Source organism: Bactrocera oleae, chromosome 4 (genome assembly GCF_042242935.1).
Source record: "Bactrocera oleae isolate idBacOlea1 chromosome 4, idBacOlea1, whole genome shotgun sequence".
NCBI lineage: Eukaryota > Metazoa > Arthropoda > Insecta > Diptera > Tephritidae > Bactrocera > Bactrocera oleae.
Window position 1 is genome coordinate 64,494,931 of NC_091538.1, and position 19,959 is coordinate 64,514,889.

Sequence of the window (19,959 nt, forward strand, 5' to 3'; positions counted from 1 at the left end):
AAATGCAACTCAATAAAACAAATATCTGGTAAATAAATAGAAATAATTGCGAGATTGCCCAGATTTTACAGCATGCAGTTTATCTAATCAATTTTTTTCGATTATAGAATATCAGGAAGTATATTTATCAATAGCTATGAAAATATACTATTGATTCTCCAATTTACAAGCACTCTTAATCATGCTATAGTTATTGTCATGACTTTAATATAAATGTGACGAAAATATAAAAATATTATAGTATTAATGTCCAGATTAGCGATCTACATTAAAGGTTTTATAAAAATTTGGTTTTCAACAACCGAACCATATATCGCAAGTCATAACTATTTATCGATTAAAATCACAGACATTTCTAATCTTATCTATTTATTGGACAATAACCCTATGGATCTATAAGGTATATTTTTTATTAATAATGCATAAACATTCGCGAGTATTCTTCACGTGATTATCTCTATCTGGGGCTCTATTTGTGATAAAGGAATTGAAAGCAAGAATATATTCGTACATACAAACAAATTCCGGCTAATGACGCACATCTGTATCATCGAGTCAATTCAAAAGTCTTCGAACAAATTATGTTATTTATATTAAATTCATAAGACTCTGCGAATGATTTTGAACGTTATTAAAGTCATAAAAATTACAGATACCAATATGTATATGTATATGTGTTTGTGTATATACATACATGAATATTTTTTCATATGTGGTCTACAAGCCTATCCTCATACACTGTCTGTCTGCTTATTGTCTCCATATTTTCTTCTTATTGCAGTCGTCGCATTTCTCGTACTCAACTAGCCTCGTATCGAATCGAATTGGGTCCGTTTAAATTCCAGTAGCCTAATGCGCAAGCATAAAGTGTCAAAACTTGTGTAGTGCGCTTACTATATGTGTATGTTTGTATGAATATGTAAAGGCATAATAAAAAGGGCTCGGGGATATATGTACACCCAGTAGAGAAAAATAGATAGGCGCTTAAGCAGTAAGTATGCTCGTATGAGTAGTTTGCGTCCATTATCTTTGTATTTCGGAGTTTGCAGATTTACCTTTTAAGAACATAAAGACGAAGTAAAATATCATCTGATGAATTGAGCCGACTTAACTTACTGCCAAACCTAACTTATTGAAGATCAAAAAAAAAAAACATCGACTATAAAATATGTATGGCATATAAATGATCAGCGTGACAAACTGAGTCAATTTAGCTATTTCCATCTGCTTGTCTATAGCTGAATTAGTTGCTCAGTTTTTGAGATATCGATTTGAAAGTTTTCGAACGTTATTTTCTTCCCAAGAAACTGCTTATTTTTTGGAACCGCCGATATCGGACCACAATCTTCGAACAAACTGTTTCATTCGGCCCATTATAAAATGTAGATGTCATACAAGCTGACCGATCAAAATCAAGTACTTTTATGGAAAACTCTTTTATTTGGCAAGATATCTTCCTAAAACTTAGCAAGGATAATTATTAAGAACAGCGCCACGAACTCCGAACAGATCAGATCCGAACACATTGGACCATAATTATAACATATGACTTCCAGCTGTTATAGATATTGATCGAGCAAAATCAAGATAAAAATCTTTTACACCCTTTTGTGCTATAAGAAATGCACCTAAAATATATCATAACTTCGGTGCAACTGAAGTTAACGTATTTACCGTTTTTTTTTTGTTTTTAATTCAAAATTATAATTCAAAACCTTTTCTTTGTTACAATTAATTTATTATACACTTTTCTTTATTATTGAAGAAAATTCCCAATATCTAAATAAAGGAATCTGATAGCTGAATTATATAAATTCCTGATCTACATGCCTATAATATTGCCACACATTTAGTTGCGATTTCTCTCAACTCAACTTTAACTAATTTTTTTAAAATCTTGTTTTATTCATTTCTTCGCCAACATTTAACTATTCTGATCTTCCACAATTTAAAAATTTACACCTTTATGTCTTAAATCGTTTAACACCTTCTAAACTTTTATGCTCAGTGCCATTTGTACATAATTCGTTCACAGATTTATTATTTAGTACAATATCTACACATACAGCTATATGATTATTAGTATTTTCCATTTACATTTGTGACGTTCTTATGCGGCTTTATTTATCTCAGTGTGCCTTGATTATTCTTGCTGGTTTTTTTTCCTTTCTTATAGCTGTTATTATTCATATTTGTTTTCTGCTTAGTATTTTCCATTCACCTCATACACTCGTTTGTGGGCATTTCGTACTTAATTTCTTTGCTGTTGTTGTTGTTGTAGTTTAAGCTTAAACACCTTCCACACCTCAGCAGTTTTTTACGCTTAAACTCAGCTTAAGTCTCGCGTTCCACCTCTGCTTCAGTTCGCCAGCAACTCATTGTTATTGTTGTTGTTTGAGAATATGTTTTTATTGTGATTACTGTTTGAATGAATGTGGTTAAAACTTATTAATTATTCAAATCCGTTGAGATTATAATAATTTATAACGATAAGTTGTCGCGTTCATTTATGGCAAACGTTAATACGCTAAATCGGTCATATGCCTGCATAATTTAAATTACATACATATGTAAGAGCATACCCTGTTGGAAAAATACATCTATTGGGAACCTAGTGGAATGTGTATATATACGCAGGTAATAATATAAACTTTTTTATTATAATATTTTAATTTAATATGTGTTCCTTAATACAATAATTTTGACATAACCAGATATTATTATTATACTAAGCATATATAGTATATAAGCATATAAGTATGGTTCAGTATTAAGTCAAAATTTTTGGATTGCAATATAGAGTTTCCAAACTTTTTGGTTGTTTATTCAAAAGAATATATGATAAACACAAACTTTTTTTTTGGATATTGGACCAAACAAATTGCTTTCGAATGATTAAGTCGTAATATTTTCTAGCTAATCTCAAAATCGAGCATATTAATTATTTTACTTGTATGTAAGCCACGGTAAAAGTAATAACATGGGCATCATCCACATTCTTCTGCTTTTTCATGTAAACGATATCGAAAATTTTTAAAATTGGCCCAGTATTTTGTAGAATTTTTTGAATATGTGACTTTGGTCATTCATCGTTTATCTCTATCGAAAAAATTGGTTCGGTTCAATATCTAACCAGCATATTATATAGTGTAATCATATAACTAATACTTAAGTAATAAGAAAATATATTCCGAAAGAATTCGCCTATTTTTCTTAGTACACTCCACCACAGCTACGATCAGTCATCAATTATTGTCATTATTCCTACCGGGTTTCCTTGCAGCCACAACCTTAATACCACAGCGCATAGAAAATGAAGCAAACGTTTATTAGCACATTTGCGGATTTGCAACTAATGCTAATCTCTAAGCATAAATATGCATTAAAGGCTTATTGAATGTCAAGATTTTTCAAAGCATTATTAAGTGGGTACGAACAAATAAAAGAATAAAAAATGCATGGAAGCAACAAAAACAACCGTAATAAATGAGAATGAGTCAAGATTTAAAAATAAGCGTGTCCCCATTCCAGTATTAGATAATATACTAGTACGTGGCAAAGCCATAACTTTCGCAAAATGCTCGATTTCTTCGCGCGAAAAGAACATTCATCATTTGCTGGTTAACAATGCAGATAGCCTTAAAAACTATTTATTGTACGTGGAAAACATTTTAACTTAATTGCTTACAACCAAATGGCGTTTTTTCCAATTCTAACTAACCAGAGAATCAGTTAGCGAAGTTGTTGTTGGCCAAAGTGGGTTAAGTATATGAGTGAGTTCTGCATGTAGCACATACATTCAGATGTACATACCGTATGTTATATAATATAGTACCGATGTGTCAGCACATGGTGCTACACGCTGACAATATGTATTATAAACTTCAAAAGCACCGCTTTCTGCGATTTTCCGTGTCTAAGCTTATCAGCTGATGAAGTTGTTATTGTCAGACGTTTTCTGTAGTAATTAAAGCGATGTTGATGTGATTTTACCAAAACTTTGGAAGATGATTATTTGGAATGAAAATATCGAATTGCATGTCGTTAACTTTGATACTCTGGTGTATATCTTATGTTTTCCTGCGGTGGGATTAACAATGTGACAATGTATCAGATCCTAAGTGTTTCCGTTATTAGGAGCTGTATCCCTCCTATGGTCACCGGGAGCATAGTAATTAATCAGAGTTTATTATGGCGGTGACTGGCGAACGAAGCAAATCCACTATTATATTATTTTCCTATCCTTCTCCATGTTTTACTTCTTCCATATTTTTTATTTGTGTTTCCACAAGGGTTGCGAATTTTATAATTATAATAATTATATATTATAATATACATTTTTAACTTTTAATCCCGATGTTGACATTCAAAATTAGATATTAATTTTGGGACTAGACATTAAAGTATCAGTTTTTAATGCAAGATGTTTGGGAATAAAAATCGAAAAGAATATTTTTTGATTTTAATGGACGCGAAAATATGTTAATTCTAAAACCAATTATTTTTTTATTTCCTAATTATATGCTTAAGATTAAAATTTTTCTTTTATATTTTTCAATCGGGTAGTTGGAATTAAAAGTTCAAAATAAATTTTTACTCCGGTTTTGAGATGAGAAAATTTTTTATAATTTTTTAATCAGGTATGGTTAATTCAACTATACTTTAATGCATTATTTGCAACCCCAGTTGCTACCGATTTAGTTTTCTATAGTTTGTAAAATATTTTAAAACATAAATTCTAAATTATTTTTTTCGACACTTTTGGTAATAATATATATTTTGGAGTATGGAAAAATAAATCGAAAATCGCGGAATCACATATTTCGAGAAGGCCTCTACGGGCTGCGGTGATTCTATGGGCTTGTGCTATCTGAAACAAAATAATAAATGGAATATTATTCTACGTAAGATTTGCTAGAAAAAGTATAATCGTTTTTGTGCTGAGTTGATCGATCTAAAGATAAAGATTTAAAAATAGGATCCATTCTATGCTTATATATTTTCTAGAGAAAAGCTCGAGTGTAAAAAAATTATGTTTAGAGAGGTAGTGGGAAAGGCGGAAAGCTTGACAGAAGATAATGAACGACGATGGGAAATAGAATCGCGCTTGTGAAAGCTCAGTACAAAATTAATAACACTTTCAACATTCATCCCTGAGATAGAAGCAGATATTCTCCACCTAGACTTGAAAATTGAAAATTCTTCCATACACCTTAGCCCTACATAAGAACTTATCCAATATACAACTACCACGCTCCTTCGATTTGATAACTATAAAGTATGTTTAATAATCCCTGAACAAAAAACCACCTGTTTTTGGCTAGTGAAAATCATCATAGAGCCTTGGCACCTGTCTTCCACATTGATGCACGGTGCTAAGCCGTATTTATGATAGATATATATATATCTAAGAACTACGTGAGCAGCACAACACAAAATAGAAGCCATAAAACGTCAAACACAAAACATACACATACATGTATATAAGTATGAATGTGGAAAAGTTTGATATCCACGCAGCAATCAAATGATTTCGTCTGAAATATTTGGCAAATTAAACCCTTTTACCACTTTGCTGCGCCATCAGCGAACTATGCGAATGGTTGGAAAAACAAAGCCACCAATAACAACGAAAACAAGCACAACAACGCACGCAAACCGAAAATCGAATATTACAACAAACAAAAAGCCGAAAAGAAATCATCAAAAATCAACAGATTAAGCGTAAAAATTTATGAGCTGCTTAAACGCTTCATATCAGTTACCATTTGTATACACTTATTAGGTCAACGCATTGTTCGTCACACACACACATTTACATACCTGTATAGTATGTGTTTGTGGCTTTTTATGCTCGAAAGTATACAACAGATGGTGTGGTGCGGTGTTATAAGGCCATGCCGCATTATCAGCTGCCTTCGTATGTACACATACATACATTGATGTGTACATATGTATGTATGTATATCTGCAGATATGTTTGTTTGTGCATACATGCCAACATGTGTATCTGTCAATCCGTTATTGAGGCGTACAAAACGGCTGAAAGCTTTGAAACAAAATGGTACAATCGAAAAAAATGAGTAAAGCAGTCAAACTATAAACGCCAATATTATCGCGACAATAAAATGAAATGCTTTATAATTAACAAAAATTCAAAAAGTGATTTGTGGAGTTATGGTACGTCAGTACAAACAACAACAAAAAACATTTTCACCTAATAATTATTTATGTTTTTATTGCTTTTTATTTTTTTTATTTTTGAGATTTCTGAAAATAAATATTTTATATTGAGTGAGAGCGTCTATACTTGTATATACATGTGTATGTATGTGTGTTGTAAGTTGCGATAATTACTGACTTATATTTTTTAGCATTTTTCAGCTTTTTCTCAACGCGGTAGATATTTATTATCTTAATCTTTCCGCCTAGAACAATAAAAACAAAAACTGACTGTTATATTCTTACTTTTCTTTCAATTTTTAAGTTAGATTACTCCTAAGTAAAGTTTTTACGCAGTTTTATTACCAACTGTCAATGTTGGATTAAAATAGTTTTTATTTGTGATGGGATTTGCGACGAGAGATAGGCCGCTGATGATAAATATGTTGTATGTGCTAATACATAGGCGACACATTTGGAGACAGTCATGTGGCGAGCAAAAGCAGATATGGTGATAGCGCGGCACTAAGTTGGAGTTAAATGGTAGGGTTGACAAGTATGCTAGGTATTATCAGCACGTCAACGCATTTTATATGTATGTATTTGCTAAATACTGATTTCCTGATTTGAAGACCATTTGAAGAGCGAAAACTTCTGCGGCATAATCAATCGAGCAAGTAAGTGCAAGATATATATTACTTATGTGCTTATATCAAGTAACGACAACAACAACAAATATTATATGTAAAATGCTACAGCACATTTTATGACAATGACATCACTCTAAAGCTTAATGCGGCGATTTATTTATTATATACCATAGATTTACCCTTTTTCATAATTTTTCAATAAGCTTGCCATAAGCCGGCACAAACACGCAGGCACACACGCACACATCCAAAGGTATTTACAAACGCAAAGGCATGCCTGCAGGCAGATGCATTTGTATGTGTGTCATACATGTGGTATACGCAACCCCTGTTGTTCGGTGTTTGGAACGCGATAAAAATGCATAAATCCCCACACACAAAATTAATTTATTAAAACCCGAAGAAGCTAACAATTAGCTGAAACTGATTTATAAATACATATACCCAACGGTATATATTTGTACATACTTGTTTGTGCCGTGTCACACGAGTTTGGTTTCGTTGCTTTTACTCGATATATATAAGTGCATATATATGTATAAGTATATTGCAATACTCGACGCTGCACGTTTCTCGGCGCCTAATACATATAATCCTTTTTTTCCTAAAGTCAAAATATAATTCTTTCCAGATATACATTTATGTATATTTCTGTTTTAATGGAACCAATATCGATACTAAGCGGCATAACCAGTGTGAAATTAAAAAAATCGTTATTTTCCTATTTCGATAGGTTATACATTTAAAAATATCAAATTTCAAATGATCTCTGAGTTACAGCCTTCTAACGTATAACCGCTCGTTTTTCACGAAGAGGCATTTTTCCAATTAACGTCGATCATATTTCGGCATATTCGGTATATAGTGATAATGACCCACCTGTTCAAAAAAATCTAACTTTTACAAACGCCAAAACTACAAAAATTCAATTTATTTTTTAAACCCCTCCATATTGTCAATTTTTTCAACCGTATGTCACATCTACTGAGCAGGAAAAGGACTTATATTTTTTCAATGTCGTCGGAGATCGCTATTATTTATTCTTCAAAAATATCCAAAGAAAAATCTTAAATATGTATAAATATACCTTGTTTTATTATATTTATCTACAAGAAGCTCAAACGAATGCTGACGCCGTTTTAACAACCTTTAACCCTTATCACATTTAAATGATATCTGGATCTCAACTCATTGTACTATACCGAAAAATTAGCTATCTAGTTTTATGGATAAATTTCTTTTAGATAGAAATATTTTTTATAATTACATTTAATCGATTATGATGTTGATTTCTACATATGTTGTATAGTATTTATCTTTTTAGGTCTTAAAATCAGTAATAATTTTAACAAAAATTAATAACTGTGACTAAGCAAAATTAAATATTAAGCTCGAAGTTTTTTAGAAAATTAAAAGTAGTAAACAAAATAAATATCTCTTAAGGTATGCTAACTCTCCTGATATTTTGGATAATATTTAATTGATGGTATACTCAACACATAACCAATTTTTCAAGCAAATATAGATTATTAAGAATAAAAAGCTTGGATTAAAATCAAATCAATTTAAATACCTTGCAAAAAATATATATATGTAAGTCAACATACTTTTACTTAATGAAATGTGTCACTTATAATGATAGCTTTTTAATAAATTTAATCAACTTAATCTTCTCAATTAATTATTTGTATCGCTTAGTAGTAAATATATAAATAACTTAATCAAATTTATCAACCGCAATATTATGTGCGTTACTCCATTATAAACCACGAGTAAGTTTTGCTTTGAGAATTTAAAATACCAATGAGTGAATATTCAAATACAAGTATGTAACTCTTATCGAATTTTCAGTATTACTTAAAGACTTATCAATGCAAGTGAAATTTTTTAATATAATATTTGGCTTAAATGTATCTTTTTAAACATAAGTTAATCGAAATGGCCTTATATTTCAGAACAAGTAATATCAGCATAATACAAAATGTTCAGCATAATATATATTATTTTTATACCCTCAATTGGGTAAATTAAATTTGAACACAAAGTCTGTAATATCTAGATCGAGACCTTGTAAAATATATTGCATAAATGCTCAGTGTGACAAGCCGAGTCGATTTACCCATGCCCGTCTGTCTAACTACTTATCCATCAGTTTTGGACATATCAATCTGATATATTCCCCACGGTCTTTTCTCCCCAAGAAGCCATTGATCTCTCGGAATCGCCGATATCACACCACTATACATACATAGAGCTGTCATACAAACTGAACGAACAAAATTTAGTCCTTATATGAAAAACTTTTTTATTATACAAGATATCTTCACGAAATTCGGTACAGATTATTGTCCAACGTAAAACGCTATAATCTACAAAGAAATCAGTTTAGATCGGACCACTATAGCATATAGCTGTTATTGAAACTAAGTCACCGAAATTAAGATAAAAATCTTCATAAAATATTTATTTTCCTTATTAAACAACATTAATGTGACTTGACGGTTGTTTCTATCAAATAACTTGGCTAGAAAGAACTAGACTAAAGTTTTCCTTCAATGCAAATTGTTGGACGGATACATTTTCAGATTTAGTTATATACACACACACATAGTTGCTATAAGAAACGCAAATGTGAAGAGTATTATAGTTTCAGTGTAGTCAAAGTTAACGATTTTTTTCTTTTTTGATTTATTGGCATCAACTACGAAATTTATACAATTTTTATAAAATGTTTGCCTAATATATTTTAAAACTCAGCTAAAACCTGTTGTACTTATGATCTGTGCAATCCTTGTGGGAAAATTAAATTGGAGTTTTTAAAAACCAATGCATGGTTATTGAAAGTTATGAATTGATATTATATTATACATAGAAATCATACTATATTTTTTTCTATTTCATAAAAGTTTATTTTCTATACAAATATATATCTGCAAACTACTATAAGTTATAAATATTACTACAAGTTACAAATATGTATCGATTTAAATATAATTTTATATATATATATAGTATTGATATAATTTTTATTATAGCCACCCGTCTCGATTTTTTTTAACGATTTTTAAAGTTTTGTATTTTCTACAGGGTTTTTCCGCTTCTCATACTAAATTAACCAGCTTATACAATATATATAATACCACAAGTATATTTGTACATACCCGTACATAACTTTATTTAATAACATTGTTGTGCGACAAACCGGTAAAAAAAAGTAGACTAAAATAATATTAAATCAGAATTAATCAAAAAAATATACACTTAGAGATAAAATAATTACACACTTGGGACATAATCAATTATATTGCGGTAAAAACAACAACAAACAACAGATGTATCACTAAGTGTTCAACACAGGCAACACCGGCACATACACATACACACCAACACAAGCATTAGACATTTGTTTAAATATATATGTACGTGTGCGTGTGTGCTGGCGAGCGTTTATTTTATAGCCATTTGCACGCGCAATCGCATGACTTACGATTAAAATTCAATTCGTTTTTATTTTTATCAGATATTTTTGGATTAACTGCGCTGCAAACTCAACGAAGTAGACTTGTATGTGCATTCACACACACACACACACACAACATATACTCATACGTTTGTTGTGACGCTCAATTGCTGCCGGCTTGTGTAGGGGAGCTTTGTTTGGGCGTGTAACCCCTTACGCTGTGCGCCATAACGCTTACGCTTTATGCGCATTTGCTTAGTGGGTCAACAGGATTATCTTATCTGTGACGCGCTGTTGAGTGCGGCTAAATGCCCACATTGCCAGCGCGTCGTTGGCCGACAGCGGCATATGAATAACATGCAAAGGGGTAAGCGGAAGAGGAGTTAGCAAACTTAAGCGTTAAATAAACGTGCAAATGTACTAGGTATGTATGTATGTAAAAAAAATTTCGTCGGCATATTTACAAATCATATGAAGGTGTGTGTGTTCGCTTGTATTTATGAGCGTTTTATTGTTTATGCCCGCAAAATGCCGCAGATGTGAGTTAAATAAGTAAGTACAGGCACTTACTCATTACAGTAATTCACAGAACTAGCTGTGCTTCTTAATGTTCCAACAGTTTTATGATTTTTATTGAACCGAAAAATCTTTTAATAAAACACTGAACAGGGTGTATTAAGTTTGCAATAACGAAGTTTACAGTACCCAAAAATAAACGTCGGAGCCCTTATACCTAAAATATATAATATATAAATAATCAACGTGGCGAGCTGAGTCGATTTAGTCATGTTCTTATGTCTGTCTATGTGTCTACATATACGCGAACACGGTCTTAGCTTATGACATAGCAATCTGAAAATTTTCACATCTCCTTTATTACCCAAGAAACTACTTATTTGTCGAAACGGCCGATATCGAACCACTATATCATATAGCTGCATTACAAACTGAACGATCAAACTTAAGTCCTTGCATGGAAATCTTACTTATTTAACATCACATTTTTATCCGAAACAGCACTATAATATCCAAAATAAAAGTTCTAATTGGACCACTATAGCATATAGTTACAATACAAACAAAACGATCAAAATCAAGTTCTTGTATGGAAAACTGTTATGTTTGACAAGTAATCTTTTCGAAATTTGTCATAAATTATTTTCCAAGACAACGCTACAATCTCCGAACATACTGCTGCCATAGAAACTGACCGATCGAAATCAAGATACAAGAGCTTTTTATACACATTTATGCAATAAGAAATGCAGCTGTGAAGAGTACAACTAAAAACTGAATTTTATTGTGAATCTGACATAAACGATTTTTGGTTTTCTTGAGTTGAATCAATTTTCAAAATAATAATTTACAATTTCCCAAAATTTACCAAATTGTTTACGTATATTTTTAGGCAAATTAATATTATGACATTAAGAATACGAGAGCAGCTGGACTGGGCGTTTTTTCTATCATTTGAAAAAACTACTTCATATATAAAAGGTTGTAAGTCGATTTGAAGGACGAAATGCATTTTTTGAAAATTTTCTTCATTACCAATATTATACCCAGAAGCTTAACATTAGCTTTGAAGTTTTTTTTTTAAATTTTTTCTGCGAAATTTTTTTTTTTATATTATATAAAATTTTACAATACGAACCTACATACGTCACACCAACCGATAGTCTCGCACTCAAATTGCTTGAGTTTAGCGGCCAACTTGTATTTATCTGCTAATTAGAATTTAATTAACACCATAAACAATTATCTGTTTTTAATACGATTTCGGCTTGGCACATAGTGGAGCGAGGAACAAAGCGACTATAATAAATTAATGAATTACTTATTTTCACATAAGAGCTGTTACTAATTATCACTGATTATTTGTATAATTTATATGAGTAACAAAATTCAGTGCACATTACTATTATAATCCACTGTAGCTATTGTTTGCTTTAATTATTCTAACATTTTTGCACTTTGGCAATGACCCGGAAGATAATTAATACTGATAGCGGTAGTATTAACGCGTAATATATATAATATACATAAGTACATACCATATATGCATATGTACATATATATATTTTTTGTTGCCACATATTTTTTTTTTTGCAACTCAGAACTTAAAACTCTTAATTTTAGGCCTGATTTCGTTACCTACTATATACATACATAAGTCAGGCTATCGTTTCTGCGCCTCTACGCAACTCTTCGTCTTTGTGTGAGTACAACTGTACGTATGTGTGTATGTCTTTGAGCCAACATACGCCAATTAACAGTTAACACTAAAATCACAATGCCTATTGTCACACACACACATCGCTTGCTTCTTACTCATTGCCAATATTTATTTTGGACAACAGAGTGCCTGATAAGGATTACCGTAATCAGCGCTAATAGTCGTACAACGTTACTGAAAGATGACTGCAGCACAGAAAAGCGAACACACACACATACATATACATATATTAATGCAATTACTTTCCTTTTCACCATTATTTGGTTGTTGGTGAGGCAGAGTTGAAACAAAACGAAGAAACGTAAACGCAAAATAAAAACAACAACAACAACACATGTGTCGTTTACTTAGATTTTGCCTTTGTTGGCGTTGCGTGAGCTGTAAATTGTTTTTGTTAATTTTTTTCCGCATGTGTTTGTTTGAGTGGTGTTTATACACCTGCACGTGCTTGCGTGCACAAGTGTGTATATTTGGGTTTAGGCTTGGTAAGCCAAAGACTTTGCTTTATTTGCGATGTTGACTTTGTAATGCATAAATATATGTGTGCAGATTATATTTTCTCACACAAAATACAAGTAAGAAAGAGTTGGAGTTTGAAGATTGCAGACTGTGCACATCACTTTTGCTCAGGGCGACAATTAATGTATACGTGTGAGTTCAGGCGATTAATAGATAAAATTAACAACAATAATTATTACAAAATTTAAAAAAAAATTATTTTAGCAAAAGAAAAAAATTTTTTCTGTTTATAATTACTGAAATACTTTTCCGTCGGCAATTTCATTTTTGGAATAAGCTTAGATAAAGTATGTAAAAAATGCATAAATAGGTATTTTTCAGAATGTACATACATATGTGCATCGAATAAGTAACTATAAATTGCTAGCTCTCTCTCGTATCTCACAGACTTACTGACTTTTGGACACATATCAGCGTAGGAGACATTCGGTCTGAAGTTATCTCTGTTATCTGTACAAAAATTAGCATTGATGGAGAAGCATATAAGCAGGAATAAGAGTATATATGTATGTATGTATTAATTTTGGTACTTCACTTCTTAAAGTTATGGCAAGAACGCTTTTTACGCAATTATATTTAAATTGTTAATTGTTTACTCCACAGATAAGCATTATACAAAACTGAGTACTTATATAGGTATGTATATTTATGTACATATATCTGCATATACAAGTGCACAGCACACCTGTTTGCATATAAGTTGGAATAATTGGAATTGTAAATAACTACAATTAATTGCATTAAGCAAAATTAATTGAAATTTTAATATAATATGACATAAATATTATCAGCTGTCGCAAAATAAATGTTAAAGTCGTAATAGTCACCTAAGGATAAGTCAAACAAGCAGAATATTACGAATATATCGTATGTTTGGCGAGATTCTCAAAGATCTTCCAAGTTTGTTAAAAAAATGGGTTTTTGGGGTCTGAAAAACTTACTTAGAAAACAAATACAAAACACATATTAGAAATGTTTGTGAGGCCCAAATGTTTCTAAATCAAATTGATTTCTAATCTAAATTCTACTAAAATTTCTGGTCAAGTTTGAAATATATATATACTACAAGTAGGGCTCTGAAAATTATTGGTATAACCCGAAACCCGATTATTCGTCGAATAACCGTTGTGTAACCGTTCATATGAATATTAACCGAATAACTATGCGAATAGTTACTTTGCTACGAGTATTGAAAAAATGAAAGTTGTTTCGTTTTTTTTGTTGGTTTTTTGTTTGAATGAAGGCTTATGGTACTATTCGAATAGTCGACAATGAACGGTTTGCCGAATAGTCGAAAATGGGCAGTTAATCGAATAGTCGATAACTTACAACTATCCAGATGGTGCACACCGAATATTATTATTTTAATAATGCCCTATCCGGTTAATTCGATTAGTCGAATACCAAGAGCTCTAATATGTAGACAATTTTCCTAAGAAAAAAGTATGTTTTAAAAAAAAATTAAGCAAATTAAGTCTTACAAAGAAGTTTTTAATGATTTATCTTTATAATCCTACTATGAATTTATTATTATTTTATCTTCAATATGGCTGTTCTAAGCGTGAGAGCGGAACATTATTTATTTAAAAGCCGAGATAAATCTTAAAATGGCAACCACAAATTTAACAGATTTATTTTCTAAATTAATTAATAAATAATTTGAGTAATTTAATTATTTATAAATTAATGTTTGTAAACATTAAAATCGTAAGAATATGACGCCGAGAGAGTAGAAGTTTCGCATTCTGCATGATATTTGTTAGCAACATAGTATTTTATGGTTACAGTTTCGTAAAATAGCTAACTGAGATTATTTCTTGATATCATATTATATAATGAGCACAAAGCGCTTTGTCGACATGTAAGGGTCTGTTTTTAGTTACCACAAACTTCTAAAGATCGACCTTCTTAACCTTATCTATCATATAATGAAGTAAAATTTCGATAATTAATTCCAAATTAATTTGAGTTTAAATTTGTTTGTCAAAAATTGTAAAATTAAGCCGGAATAAAAGAAATATCGGTTAGTTGCGTAAAACTCGCTCACTTAGTTATTAAAACTCGAATATAAATAATTAGAAGTAAAGGTTTACTTATAAAAAAATTAATTAATTTCTTATTTCATATAAAATAAATACACCAATAATGCTTACTATCTAAATTTTAGCCTCACAACTCACCTGTGGCCCAGCATTGGCGGCCACCCAAGCCTCTGCAAATGTCTCCATTGCACTCTGGAAATCCATGCTCATCGAATTCTCACTTCAGTAGCGACGGCTTTCGAGTTTTCTAACTATAAGTTTTTTTAACGAAGCTTTATAGATTTATAAATGTTTGTTTTTCAATGACGGCACTTATCAGAAGCTTACGAGGAATCAAAAGTGTATACATAAACTACACACCTTACTTTATTTCAGCGACACTATTGTTTTACAAAATACTTCTTTAGCAACGTATTATCGATTATATATATGATATTTAATTTTAAATTTTCTCCATTGCCAATTAGACACACACATGCACTAGTAACAACGCACGGTTATTGAAAATGAGTGTAATCACTGAAAAGTCATTGGCGCTTGACCATTGGCGAGTGATCGTGCTGAAGCATTAGACCGCTAGTTAGACCTATACGCCGATATTACTTAATTTCTTTGCTACTTCTATTATAACTATTGAAAATATGGTTGCGCGCTTGATTGATTGTTGGCAGCGGCGTTGACGCGGCATCATTAACAGTTCATTGCTCAAGCTGTTAGCAGTGGCATATGCGGAGGCAGACAGGATCTCCACACTGTGCTTGTATTTCATATGGGTGGAGCGGTGTGCACTTGCAGTGAATTTGGCGTATTTATGTTGTTAATATTTGCTTAGATTTCCTAGCGGTGGCAGCAACTTCTTGCAAGTCCGTGGCAGAAGCGTAACTAACGCGCCTAACGAGTCAAAAGCAGTGATGCATTTAAAACTGGTACGCTGCTGTTGATAAGGTTAGATTTGTTGATTGCTGGACACCTAATGGCGTGCTTTCTTATTGGTTTTACTGAGCGTTGGTTTGTGAACGCGTATGAATTTTCCGCGACATAGGCTTTGAGGTAGCTTGTAATAGCCGTGAGTGCACACAGATTGCTTTTTGCGATTTTCAAAGAATTTTTATTTCATTATAATTTATTATTGTTTGCACTTGCTCAGTAATGGCTTGTAGTAGGAACTAGAAAACGACTAGCATTCAGCGCAAAAGTTATTTGAATTTTTTTTTGCAATATCAAATGTGCAATATTTTATACCGTTTATAACGAGTTTTTGTATTATTTTTGTTATTATTTTAGTTTTTATTTGTTTTCCTTATCGCTTGCTGCTTTCGACTTTATTCGCTTTGTTACGCGTTACACTAACTCGCTATTTGCTTCTATTCACTATTTTGTCCGTCCGTATATTGACACGCACGCTTCACACTTGATCGGGCGCCATTCAACGACTGACTGTCAACATGCAATGTCAATTGCCACAATGATAAGCTCAGTTGCGCCACTTCAATATCCTCACTGTCAGCACCTCCTTAAGCACAGCACCGCCAGCTCCCTTTTTAGACCGACGCTTAATTCGTATTGACGATTTATTTGCTTTGCTGCTATTATTATTGTTGTTGTTGTAATTGTTGTTATTAACACTGATTTCTAATACCGCATCATATCATCCACACACTTCAATTTGTAGTATGATGTTCGTATGCCACCATTGACGACACGCCGCCTTTCCCCCACCCCTGCTACACAATCATTAATTGCATGCAATTGTGTGTGTAATAATTTTTCGTTCAATTTATTATTGATCTATTTCACATGTGTGTACTTGTATAAGCGCGCATTTAACTTGCTGTTAATGTTCGACTTGTTCTATTGTTTTGTTTATTAGATTTATAAGTGGTTATATCGTAAGAAAATCGAGCAACATAACATCCTTCTACACTGTCAGTTGCCGCACAACTGATTCTGTTTTGCGCTCTCAACAATTCACCTCAAATTTACCTTTCCGCATTTGTTCGTTTGTGTGCGTGTGTGTAATAGTATGTACGTGCGTCTCATTTGCTCTCTGAATTTTATTGCATTTGTAGTGGTTCATGATGGCGCTCTCGAAACTTTGCCTTTCTCTGTAGTGGTGTGCGCTCTACACATACCCATACACTTCGGTCTCAGAAATTCTTGATTCTCTTGCAAACTCTCCCAACCATTGTTCCACCACATTTCATATAGTGTGACCAATACTTTCTGTTAACTGGGTTTTGGTTTTCTTGCTTGCTAACTTGTATAAGCTATTTAATTTGGTTTAGTTTACCGAAGAATATTCGTAGAATAGCTCGCCATTTTATAGTGACAATTGAATGATTATTTATTCTGATATGATAGCACGAATATACAAATATTAGTTGGAACTACATATACATACCATATATTATAACATTATAGTATAAATTGTTTTCGTAGATCTAGATTTATACTTTGGCAAAGCAATGAGTATCACATTGAGTCAAGGTGTTTACTAAATTTTTTTCCTTTTAATCCTTGGTAATGTTTTTATGAGCCTTAAAAAACAATTTAATATAGAAATATTTCAATTAAAAATTTTAATTGAGTTTATGTTTCAAAATTTCGATTTTTCGACTAAAGAACCCAGTGCAATTCAGATTTGCGCCGATCGTTTTATATTGTTCTGTTAATGAAAATTGAGGAATTGGTTTGGTCGGGCCGACAATGCCTTGTTGAAAATATCTGTTTTATGAAGGATCAAATATATTCTAAAGAGCCAGAGATGTCTATGGACAGTTACTTTGCTACTGTGTGTCTCAATATTCCGAAGCAAGTTGGATCAAAGAAAAAACGTTAACTTCAGTTACATCAAAACTAATTCAGATAAAAAAAAATATTCTCTACAAGGCATTGATTTTAATCATTCAGTTAATATGGCAGCTATATGATATAGTGGTCCGTTCTGAACAATATGTTCGGAGATTGTAACACAGCTATACTATAGTGCTATAGTGGTCCGATATCAGTGGTTCTGACAAATGAACAGCTTATTGAAGAGCAAACAGAAGCGTGCAAAATTTCGGATAAAAAACTGAGATACTAGTTTGCATATATAGAGAAGGCGGACATGCTAAATCTACTTGTCACACTAATCACTACATGGTTGACTTAATACACACTGTTCAGGGTATAACAAACCACCATCAGAGCATAAAATTAAATTTTTGTCGAAAAACTATCATAAAAAATGCCTTATAGATGGATTTATCTAAACAATGCAATTTTTTAAGTTCACTTAATATTAAATGGTTATTATAGACAACCTGGCAATGTAATCGTAGGCTTTCGGTTTGCACGTGGAAACGAGGTTAGATCTTTCGATATAATATGCAGTATTTGAGCATACGATATATTGGCCTTAGGGAGTTCTTTTGGCGATTTCAAGCATAGCACAAGACGACAAACAATGATAATTAAATATTGATTAATATATGAGGTATGTAACTAATTACACAAAATCTGACAATAAATGAGTTACAATACAAATAGATGTTGAAAAATTTGTGAGAATTGATCAAGAACATTTGACATAACTAGTTTACCTTTATACTGATATAGTTTTCTAGATCTAAAGTGATCGACAGTGAGCAATTAAATACGAAAAATGGATGTAAAACAAAATAAAATATTTTTAGGATGTTAAGTAGAGATATTTATTTAACCAAAAAATATATTTTAAGATTTATTGGACCTATTGGTTGGCGAATATGAAGTTTTATGAGCATTTTGCAAAATTCGATTTTCACAACGAAGTTTTTTATTATATAATATTTTCTTAAAATTTTTAATAAAATTAGAAAATAACGCAATTTTCATATAGACCCCACACATACAAGGATATAACAGCAATTGAAATGCTAATCCTTCATTCGTTATTGTGGAGAGTGTATGCGTTTTAACAGAGACCGGCTTTTTCAGTTACTCTCTCAACTGTGCGTATGTGTTTGTGAGAGATATTCAAAACAAAGCACACACATACCATAACAGTTGTGAGCGGAAGCAAGCGCCATAAGAGCGCTTATGGGCACTCACACATCTGCAAATTCGCCAAACTGATAAGGGAGAACCAACTGGCAAAAACAATAAATTAAAGCAAAAATATTGCAAAAATATTTTAACTAAGCAATACCATTTAAAAAAATTAATTCATGTGTTGTTGTAAATGTTTTAATTTACATACATATATACACGTAAGTATGTATATATAATAAATAAAAAAATATATTTTATATACATTTTATAGTAGAAGAAGTAAAGAAATCTTCTTTGGTTTCGTTTTTTTTTTGTTGGCGCTCAACAATTTCCCACTACACCTGTTCGGCCGCTTTGCATACGCCACTCTCGCAGCTGCTTATTCGTTTGGATTTGCGCGCCCGACGAAAGAGTCCGCTATTGCGCTGCTAAACAACCGAATGGATGGATGAATGGGTGGATTTTTGGATTCCGGTTTCAACCACCCTAACCCAACCAGCGGATATGCTGATTATGCGAGTGCGAAAGAGTCAACGGCTACACAATCGCTATTTGATAACGCGTTGTAGTGTTTGCCAAAGTGGCATTGGCAATGGTGGCGGCGGCATTAGCGTTGGCGTTGAAAGTGTCGGGCGTCACTTGTTGTTGCATTTGTGTTGGCGAAATTTTTGTTGATGTATTGTAGGTCGACAGCAATGAGAATGCATACAAAATAAAGCTAAAGCAACACCCACTCCTGCGCACTATTTTTGGTTGTCTCATTTTTCCTTGCTGTGCTTTGGCGTACATATGCTTGTATGTTTGTATGTGTGTTGGTGTAAGTGTGTGTGTGTGTGTACGATTTCAGGTTTAATAGCAATGTGCAATGCATTTTGT

General features: G+C 32.1%; 1 protein-coding gene across 1 annotated transcript in view; it reads right to left on the minus strand.

Moving 5' to 3' along the window:
• Nucleotides 1-16,997, minus strand: part of dve (SATB1_N and homeodomain domain-containing protein dve) — a 138,020-nt gene extending 121,023 nt beyond the window's left edge. The window contains exon 1 of the mRNA XM_014248112.3: nucleotides 15,208-16,997. Within this exon, the coding sequence (XP_014103587.3) occupies nucleotides 15,208-15,279 (72 nt within the window). The 5' untranslated portion in view covers nucleotides 15,280-16,997. The remainder of the gene's footprint in view (nucleotides 1-15,207) is intronic.
• Between the last annotated feature and the right edge of the window lie 2,962 nt (nucleotides 16,998-19,959).